Genomic DNA, 10420 nt, shown 5'->3' on the forward strand with positions numbered 1-10420 from the left:
AATCCTCCTTCTCCTCGTTCACGATCGTGAGTTCGCAGTTTCAGATTGCCGATTATTCGAATTTAAATTAGGTCGCATAATGCCTCTTGTAGAGATTACACTATTATAAATATTAAGTCTGCATGAATATGGTGGAAGGTTAATTCCGAGGATTAGCCAGAGCGCGGCTAAATCCACATTGCATGTCGCGTGAATAGGGAAATATCGTATCATTATGTATATATATATATATAAGTTTTAGTTCCTATATATTAAGGCAAAAGATTGGAGGAATAAGTCTTATTCGTGTTTCGTTACTCTTAAAAATTAATGAAGTGTAGTCAAGCATTATTGATATTGTTTTCAATTATCATATCAGAAATTAGCTTTTTGGCGCAATTTAAAGAATTTAAATGTTAATGATTAATAAATTAAATCAAAATACAAATTTCAAAGTATTTTAGACAACATTATGAATCATTCATTTTTAAATAAGTAATAGAAAAATATATAATAATAAAATATTCTTTTTATTTTATCAAATTTTTTTTAATAATTTAAGTCTATAAACTTCTAACAAAATTATTTTAATTTTTTTTTAATGATGAAATAAAAGTTAAATAAATTAAATTGTCAGTAATTTTTTTCTGTTCTTACAATTTGTACTCAATTGTCTTGAGTATCACCACTCAATCTTTTTATCTGTTTTGCTTTATATTTCTCTTTTTTCATTGTAACGCTCTCATCTACATGCTTTAGTAATCAGATTTACGTACGATATATCTTTTTTTTTTTTTTAACAAATTTGTAGGTCCAGGTCGCGCAGCCCCCGTAGGAAATCCCTTGGTCGTTACCCGAGGTAAGATTTTCCTGCTCCTCTTAGTTTCCCATCTCCTCTTTATACATAAATCTATCTCGCTTCTTTTTTTCTGTTCCATTTTGCGATCTACCGCAATTTTCAGGTGCTAAGACAAATGAAAATCTCTCAAAGCGCGAGGCGATCACCGGCAACATACTTGGCAGACATACATTAGTTATTCTTAATCTTTTGTAGATCCTGGTCGAGAAGTCCGCAGAGAACATCGCTAAGCCGTTACTCCAGGTAAAAATAAATTCTCTCTTTTTTACTCATTTGACAAACTTTTTTGTATTTTGCTTCGCAAAAGTTTTCAGAAACTGATTTTCAGAATCCTGACGGGGATAGTGACTAGTAGGTATACACTATTGCTTGCAGTGTAGTATTCATATTGCACGCATTATTTGTCATGAGATAGTCATACTCACTAGAGGCATTTAAGACGGAGAACGATGATGGAATCAAATTAATCGGTAAAATTAACGAAAGAAAATAGAAATTTGCATTTAACTTAATAAAATTTTTACTTAGAAATCGATTTCGCTATTTACTTTATCACTGTTCTCTGTGTCGAAAGTGATCGAAATTTATAATTGGAAAACTAAGGCGTCTTAGAGAGTAGTCGATCACAATTTCGGCGAATCGTAGGTACTCGAGCGGCAGTAAAAAAAAAAAGAAAAAAATAGTATTTGATCGGCAATCGAATTGAAAGTGGGAGAACAAGACTGAACGAACTATGCGATGGTAAACGAAAATGAGAAAGAATTAAATAGAAATAATGTGATAACAAATAGAAACAGGCTCAGTAAATTTCAGAAATGCGTGATAGCAACGGAAACAACAGAACTTCACTTCGGCATTTCACATGTGAACTTTTATATTATGCCATTATCGATTTTACTTTTTACTTCAAAATGGGAGATCTTCTCGGTGTCTAAAATCACAAATCATAAAGAAAGTAAAAATTGAATATATAACTTTATAAAGTTTGTATCTTTTTAATAACTTTATATAGGTAGAAGATTACTAGAATTGTAAAGATAGATTTGTTTCTAATATTAATGGCAATAGCAAATAATAATTCCTTATTGGCAAAAAGTATAATATAAATTCCAGATTAAATTAATTTGAATAAATTCTTTTATCTTACATTAACGTAAGATTAGAGATCAGGAAATTTATTACTCTTATTCTGTTGAGAATAGTTAATATTTTAATTTCTCAGGTATAAATATATTTTTGTTGCTTGTTGAGACTTGAAGGAAGTTGAGACGAACACTGCTTTCATCACTTCTCATCGCACACGCACCGTGGCATGGATGAAGCACGCAGATGATTCAAATGTACGGAAGTGAATCTGTGTGATCTGAACCTGAACAGTGTTTATCAATTCATTTTGATGAATATATATATGCTTGATGCGTCGCGACGAGAACGTGGTGCGTACGGAAGCGGTATATACATCCATCACATATCTAGATATTCGAGTCGATCAGCACGGAGCACAGAGAGGTCCTCCCTTCTTTTTTTTTCTTTTTTTTTTTTCTCGTATGTACTCGAGTGGGCAGTCTAGGATAAACGAGAATGCGAGAATCGATCGAAAACGGCGAGAAGCGAGCGCGCGTGCAAATTTCGTTCTCGATTCGGAAATTCTTTTTTTTTTCTCCCGAAATGACGAAAGTTCGCGAAAGAAAAAAAAAAGAAATTGAAACGTAAAAAATACGCGATAGTGGCCAGGAGTATGATAACGTTGATGATTATATTGCTAAAACTGACGTTTGCAGATTCTACCAGCGTCAGCTCCTAGCTCTGCTCGTCTCCCCGCCACTACTACTACCACTACTTCTACTACTACTACTACTGCTACTACTACTTCTACAGCCGCCGTGAAAAAAGCGTATTATTACGCGAACAAAAAAAAAGCAAATCGTCAGTCTCGCAATCGTCAATCGAACAAAACTGAACAAAAAATATGCCTGCCTGCCCACTAACTTCCCAACCAAGTCACCATCAGTCACCACCAAGTCACCGAGTATATAGGAAGCCGTCCGTACGTCTGTCACGTCACGTCACGTCGCCCGTCGATGTTGTGCGTTGTGGTGTTGCGACGTGCACACAGCACACAACGGCGCAACAACCGAAAACAACAGTTTCCGTGTGCCGTCACCGCTGCCGGAGTATCGCCAATGCCCGAGACTGCCACCTTCGGAAAAAAAAAGAAAAAAGAAAACATTGCTTTTTTTTCGTTGCTGTCCCCCTTCCCCCGTCCGCCATCGTGCACCGCAAAAAACCGTCTTGAACCGAAAAAAAAACATTGTCCATCGCTCCACTGCGGGACTTTCCCCTTCGATCACCACTACTACTATTACTACTACTACTACTCTTCCACCAACCACCACCACCACCACCATCACCAACCACCAACCACCAACCGACCAATCAACCGGGTGTTGTGATCCACCTTCTTCGACTCTTCGTCTCAGCTTTAGGGGGACGGCAGCACACATCGAATCAATCGCCAAAAACAAAATTTGCCACCGTAAGAAAAAAATGTCATCCACAACTGGCCATCACCACCAGTTTGTGACCACCACCAATCGCGATGCAAATTATTAAAAAAAATAATAAAAGAAATCGTCATACAGTAATTCTGTCCATCGGCGCGTCTCTCCATTTGACTACGATCGACTGTCTTCCCGACTGTTCGTCGTTTCGAGACCGACGTTTCTATTCTGCCACTACTACTAGTATTACTGCTACTTCTACCACTACTGCTACTGCCACTACTCGTCGACATCACTTAGGAACGTGTGTTATCCGCAACAACAACTGAACGCGTGAGAGTTGCCGCCGAGAGATCTTCTCGACCTTCGACTCCTCGAACGAAATGATCACGCAAAATAAGCGAAATGATCACCTACTACACACCATCCCACCACCACCCACCAACCAACCACCTGTACATGTTCACATTGGTATTTCACCGATTTTCAAAGATTTTTTATCTCTATCTCTATTTTTCATTTTATATATATATATCTCTCTTTTTTACTTTGTTACAATTCTTATTTCAAATTTGTGATCGTTTCGGTGAAGAGTTCTGTCTGATTCCATGAACAATTAATGCATTTTATCGGGATGTATAAATAAGAATCTCGAAGACAATTAATTGAGAGAATGAAATTGTTTTTAATCGAATTTTTATAAACGAACAGTAGTGTTTAATCGAATCAGAGAACTCCCAGCCAATACACATAATATAAATAAAATTGATATACATCGAGATATAACATTTATTGATAAAATTTAATGATTACTACTAAAATTAATCCTCTACTTTTTTTGTTTTCGCATTTGATTGGTGAGACATCATTTTGTATTAATTCATTATTAATCGTGTCTAACTATATAATTTTTATACATCATTTTTAGGTAAAATAGGAATTAAATAATTCTCCTAATTCTCTTACAGTTGCCTTGCGATGATTTTTCGTATCTGTGTTCCATCGCACCGCTTCACTCTATTTTGATCAGAATTTGACGTCATAATTTTACAAGTATTTTCTTATAATGATAAATAGGTGATCATTGAAAAATAAAGACAAATTACACAAATATTTAAACATTAATAAATGATTATTGTTAAATTAAAAATCTATATTTATTTTTTAATAATTTAAAATTTAAGAATAAAAAATTAAGATATTTAATACATCTATTAATAAATGAATAATTCTCTAAAATAGTAATAGTTCCGATCAAAAATTATTTGAAAGTAATAATTAAATTAACAAATATTATTTTAGCAATTAATTGTACTAAATAAATCGTTTGTTTATCATAATATTAATATTATTTTTGACAAATAACATTAATTGATAATTTAAGATAAACGGTGTCAATAATTACAATATTATTTATTTGCAAAATTTGTAATGGAGTGGAACGTAATGCGTTCTAATAATTTTGTTATGTCAAAATGAAAATGATGTCAAACTGCGTTTAATTTTTTAGATCGAGATCACGCAGCCCCCGCAGAAGATCATTGACCCGGAGCCGCAGCCGAGATCGCCGCTCACGTTCGGATTCCCGTGACAGACGGTATTAATATATTGCTAATTAAAAGAAAAAAAAAAGCAAAATTTTTATTAAAAATTAAAAAAAAATAAAGACAACGAAGACACTTCACACATTTGGTATAATAAAGACAGATTTAAAAAAATCCTCTCCATTATGACACGACAAGAATTCCGCGTTCGCGCGCCATAAGAATTCATCGCGAAAGAGACTCCTCTTTTGCGATAGCGACAAAAAAAGAGAAAAATGTGTTTACACCACGATACACTTTTTATCTAAGCTTTGTATTCTTTATCTAATTGCAGTTAGATGCTAAAAGTTCAAGAGAGAAAGAGAAGTAGATAGAAAGAGAAAGAGAGAGAAAAAGCGGATCGACTTTATATGCTGGAGAGAAGACAGAAAGAAAAAAAATATAAAATGAGAAATTTTTGTATGTACATAATAAAAATGGATTGTTAATCACACATACATACTACACGTTCGCATTTGAAATTATGAACAATTATAAAAATGCGACGAAAAGTAGACATTCGATCAATTTCGTAAATCACATATTTAGTTTGTAAGCTACAGTTTCCAAGTTTCACGACTATATGTACGCGTATACACACATACATAATATATTATGCACAGTATATTAGCACATTATATGACTAGGTGAATAATTGTATGCCTACATGTTTAATTAACATTATCAAGATATGCTACTTAAAAACAAAAATAATAAAATATTACAAAAAATCTAATTAAAAGTCATTTGATGAATATATTGTGGAACAAAATTTAATCTTTCTTTGCTACACGAGTGTGAATAGTCATCTTTTATCTGCTGAACATAAGTTTATTAGCAAAAGTTTTATCACCAAAGATTTCTTTGTGTTGTTTGAAATTGCTTGAAATCTCTAATATATAAGAGTTGGTAAAGACTAATGTTGTAAAAAAAGAAAGAAAGATGCTGAATGCAAAAAGTGCAAGCAACGCAAAATCTCAAATCTCAACTTGATAGCCAATTTTTGCCAACGGATTCAGCATGTAAAAATACGTTGGAAATGATTATACTCGTGTTGCAAAATTGTGTGTTCCTTAATGTTACTATCATTAATTAATAGTTATTAATGGATATTTGATTAGATATTTTCTACCACATTATATTTCCAACATAAAAAATAAATTGATATTGATTAGATAATACTTATATTTGAAGAAAGGACGGGGAAGAGAGCAAAAATTGTTTTTTGTTTACTTTGTACTTGACTTTGTACTTGAATTTGACAAGACAAAGAAGTTGTGAATGATAATAAATAAATGTGTGAAATTTTCAGCCAAATTGATTTTTTTCTGTGTAATGCGAACATAACAAGAAATTTGCACAGCTATCTTCTTTCTTCACATCAATAATGAATAATAATAATTAAAAAAACGACAAGTGAGTATTACAAAAGTTAAATACATAAGTATAAATATGCATTTGTGTATATGATGCGTGTACACAAAAAAATTATTGTGATATAAGTTTGATTGTTTTTTTAAGGAAAGATTTTAAAAGAAAATTGTTTTCTATTTTTAATTTCGATATCTTTGTAAGTATTCTGATGAAAGAATTAAGATAGTTACTTAAGATTAATCGAATTTGTTTAATTTAAGATTACGCGGAAGAAGTTTGCGCCTTTTTATTTTGCAGAAAGATTCTACGTAAATTTGTATAAATTTTTTTTATAGTTTCATAATGAGACTAGATATAAGCTGTATTGCCTAAGGCAAGAGAGCATAATCTGACTCCCTGCTGACAGATGTGATAATCTCTTATGGGCAATGCTAGAGTCTCGTCCAGCAACTTCAAAATCTCAAGATATGCTTTCAGTGCATGCTCATTTCGGCCTTCTTCGAGATTCGTCGATGCGACTTTGAAAAGTGCGTCCGTATCCTGTAGAGCTTTCAAGCCCTTCAGAATGTTCATACTTTTGCCACACTTCGCACATCCGATCATGAACTCATTCGTATCGCTTTTGACCATTAATACATTACCACAAGACGGTCCAGTCTCACATTTAAATCTGGAAGAACAAAGCAAATGGGGTAAATTAATGTGTTTTCAATAATAAGATAGAGTAGATGATTTAAGTGTTTAATATTTTTTATATTACTCTTAAAAATTTTTTTCATATTTATACATGTTAGCAATTTTTTATTTAATTATTAAATAAGTAATACTAATAATTGACACAAGTCAATATTTTTATTATAATCTTATTATAAATAATCACAATGTCAATTATATACTCTAAATTAATATTAACATTTTTGAAAATCGATAAATTATACCTGAGTATTGTTGGATCCAATTTATCTAGAAGCGGCCAATGTCCCGAGCACGCTTCGCAATTACAATCGAACCAATATTGCACCCTTAATTTTCTTTTTCGCTCACTCTCGGGCGTAGTTGTGAAGATAGGACCATAATTTTCAGAAATCTCTTCACCTGCGTTGATTGTGCGAACAGCGCGAACAATCATTGTGGTGCCGATGAAATACCTCGATTTACATTTTTTAGTTTAAAAATCTATTAGTTGATAATAATTCAATAACAATGAATAAAACATTTATTATTATTTACCGAATTACGCCAGGATTGCACGAGTGATTTAGCATTGCAACCGTAGGATAAACACCACCGCCTATGAACACACTTTTGGTTTTAGTAAGTGTCTTCTGTCCTTTTAGCCTTACCAGTTCTGAAATCTAGAAAACGATTTGCAGTGATTGTGACAAATACAATAACGCTCGTTTTCAAAGCAATAATAATGAAATACAATCGAGCGAATTGTAATGTTACATTATGTGTCGTCCTTACTTCATGCGAGTTGAATTGCAATAATTGTAAATTGTGTAATAGCAATCCTGCGATAAACAATTCCTCGTCTGACAATCTATTGTCCGCTGAATCGGCGGTTTTCACATTTTCCGGTAAATAATTGCTGGATCTTAACAATCTGAATAACCAGGTTGCCATGTAGGCCCTGTGAAAAATATCCTCTGGCAATCTTCTGTCTTCATGAGTAACTATTGATATACATAAAACATAAAATATTCGAAAAAAGAAAATAATTCATAAATTTGAATTTATTAGATTAATAAGAAAGAGAAGAGAATCATTTATTTAACTAAAATTCAAAATAAAAGTTCTTGATAATTTTATTAATCGAAGGAAATAAAAATCTAACGACAGTCTCGTGTAAAAAAAATCATGATTGATTAAATATTCATATTTGTGTAATCAAAACAACTATTTATATTTTTTCAGTCACCTAAATTGTAGAAGGTATTTATATAATCGTCTCCTCGATATGGATTCTTCGCGGAAATCTTTAACGCAGGATCCCTAAACTGTTCCTTCAGCCTCATAACTTCTTCGAAAGGTCTCTGTGTAATCGCCCTTAGAGCCAGGAAACACGTGACCGAAGCTTTCGAGTACCACAGGGCCGGTAACAATTTGCACTCCTGCGAATGCACCTGAGCATCCGCATCTCTGCAACGGCGACTGCAGTACGCGACGCAGCTGTAGGTGCGACAAGCCGCCGGTGTTGGCACAAATATCCTCATGAAGCATAGGTGGCAATGTGTGAGTCTTGAAAGTCGAATGTCGCATACATTTTAGTCGTGATATAATTTCGCACAATCGCGATTTGCGATAAACGGAGAGAAAAGAAAAAAAACAAAATGGATCAAAAAATAGCGAAATAAAAAAAAGATTACGTGATTCGTAACCGAGATGAATTATATTCTCGACGATAGCTATGAAATCTTGAATTCACAAATCTTTGAAATTCACAAATCTTCTGAATCGGAAATTATAGTAAAATCACCAGCAACAGTAGTGCGATAAATAAAAGTATTAATAATGCCGGCTCTTTGCCGACAATGTTGGCAACTTGAAATTAAGGCACAGTTAATTTTTTATTGTGAATTCTAGTAGATAAATTTAAACCTATAAAAAATAAGTAAAATACAATCCAACTTTTGTGACAGTATAAACTCGTTAAAATTTTCTCAAGTATATATGTAAGAATTTTTTTAGATTATTTTTATACAGTCCAATACAATATAAAAATTTGAAGTTCGAAAATCCAGATTGCGGACGAAGGATGAAAATTTTACATTGAAAAGGAATAACGTAACAATAGATTTCCAAAAATATAATTCAACATAATGCTTGGATTTACCTGGTCTCTGCTAGCAGAAATGCACAATGCGGTCGTTCAACGATCACGATTTCGCCGGGTGTTATCTTCCTGGTCGCCACGGCGTGTCTACCTATGTCACCTCCATCATCCTTAATTTCCACCGCTCTACTGCAAGCAGGATATACGGGATTCCTCTCCTTCGTAGGGATAAGTCTATCCTCCAAACGCGCGCTGGACTTTTGCTTGCTATAAACTTGCGAAGGATTCTTTATAGCGGCTTCATTGAGTCGTTTACCTTTATCCATCACCGCGAGCATCATTCTGATGTCCGTCTCGAACTTCTGCCTACGTTTCAAGGATATCCTGGCATCATCTAAGGCCTGGAGAGCTCGCCTAAATGCTTCGATTGCCTCATCGTGCCTTTTCAGACCCAATAAACACCTAGCTCGTCGCTCTTCAAGTTTATATATAAGATCCTTCGAGTAACCGAGTAGTGAAGCTTCTTCGATATCCTCCAACGCATATTCATGACGCTCCAGGTAGTACAATGTGGCCGAGCGATTTGCCAAAATGATACTCAATTCTAAACATTTAGATATTTTATATTTTCAGGATCGATAATTATGAGAATAATATAATTATTAATCAAAGAACGCCAATAACCACGAAAGATTTTCAGATGAGTTATACTGAAATGCATGAAGAAATGACGGCAATTTTTTTAATAGTAAACGCATTATATAATCTGGAATATTATTTTATTTTCTTATTAAATTATTATGTTATATAATTATTATGTTATATAATATTGTTAATTACAAATATTAATTGCAGGTATTAAATTATATAAACATAATTATATACAAATTAAACAATGAATGTTACACGTATCTACCTGTTGATGGTGCTAGAAGAGCTGCATTCGAATACGTTTCCAAGGCCTTCGTGAATTCACCGCGGCCAAAAAATTTGTTTCCGATGTCTTTCAATCGAATAGCACTGTCACGATCCTTGATCATAGGCTTCTCTACCTCTAGCGGTAATTCATGTGCTTCAGGATAACTCAAAACAAAAGCCACCCTCTCAGCATCTGATTCGAGGACGGAAAATTTCTTGAAATCTTGCTGGCGAATTGCTTTTCTTACCGCTAATAAATTCGAACGGAAAAATCCACTGATTTCCGGCTCATTTTTCAACATGATATTTTAAGTATTTTTCTTTATTAATGCGTGACAACAATTAAAAATTAAATGCGTTGGACATAATGATACTGGAGCACTTGAATTGTTTTAAATGATAATATCATTTATATTAATATATATATATA

At 33.4% G+C, this 10420-nt stretch overlaps 2 protein-coding genes across 9 annotated transcripts in view; one reads left to right on the plus strand and one right to left on the minus strand.

Annotated features, from left to right (window-relative positions):
* The window catches only part of LOC108693159 (RNA-binding protein 1), a 10668-nt gene extending 5004 nt beyond the window's left edge, over positions 1–5664 (plus strand). Inside the window, exons 4-7 of one of the 8 annotated variants that reach the window (XM_018201936.1) lie at positions 791–838; positions 1034–1081; positions 4850–4936; positions 5218–5664. In XM_018201936.1, the coding sequence (XP_018057425.1) occupies positions 791–838; positions 1034–1081; positions 4850–4936; positions 5218–5221 (187 nt within the window). In that variant the 3' untranslated portion in view covers positions 5222–5664. Of the gene's footprint in view, positions 1–790; positions 839–1033; positions 1082–2619; positions 3230–4849; positions 4944–5217 lie in introns of those variants that run through there. The other 7 variants (XM_018201941.1, XM_018201938.1, XM_018201935.1 and 4 more) reach the window with 7 other exon arrangements.
* LOC108693157 (SET and MYND domain-containing protein 4-like) overlaps positions 4955–10420 on the minus strand; it is a 6049-nt gene continuing 583 nt past the window's right edge. The window contains exons 2-8 of the mRNA XM_018201933.1: positions 9989–10371; positions 9133–9676; positions 8218–8537; positions 7764–7972; positions 7527–7651; positions 7235–7444; positions 4955–6966 (exon numbers count right to left, since the gene is read on the minus strand). Coding sequence (XP_018057422.1) covers positions 6645–6966; positions 7235–7444; positions 7527–7651; positions 7764–7972; positions 8218–8537; positions 9133–9676; positions 9989–10292 — 2034 coding nt within the window. The 5' untranslated portion in view covers positions 10293–10371 and the 3' untranslated portion in view covers positions 4955–6644. The remainder of the gene's footprint in view (positions 6967–7234; positions 7445–7526; positions 7652–7763; positions 7973–8217; positions 8538–9132; positions 9677–9988; positions 10372–10420) is intronic.

The sequence above is a fragment of the Atta colombica genome, unplaced genomic scaffold (genome assembly GCF_001594045.1).
Source record: "Atta colombica isolate Treedump-2 unplaced genomic scaffold, Acol1.0 scaffold88, whole genome shotgun sequence".
Classification (NCBI taxonomy): domain Eukaryota; kingdom Metazoa; phylum Arthropoda; class Insecta; order Hymenoptera; family Formicidae; genus Atta; species Atta colombica.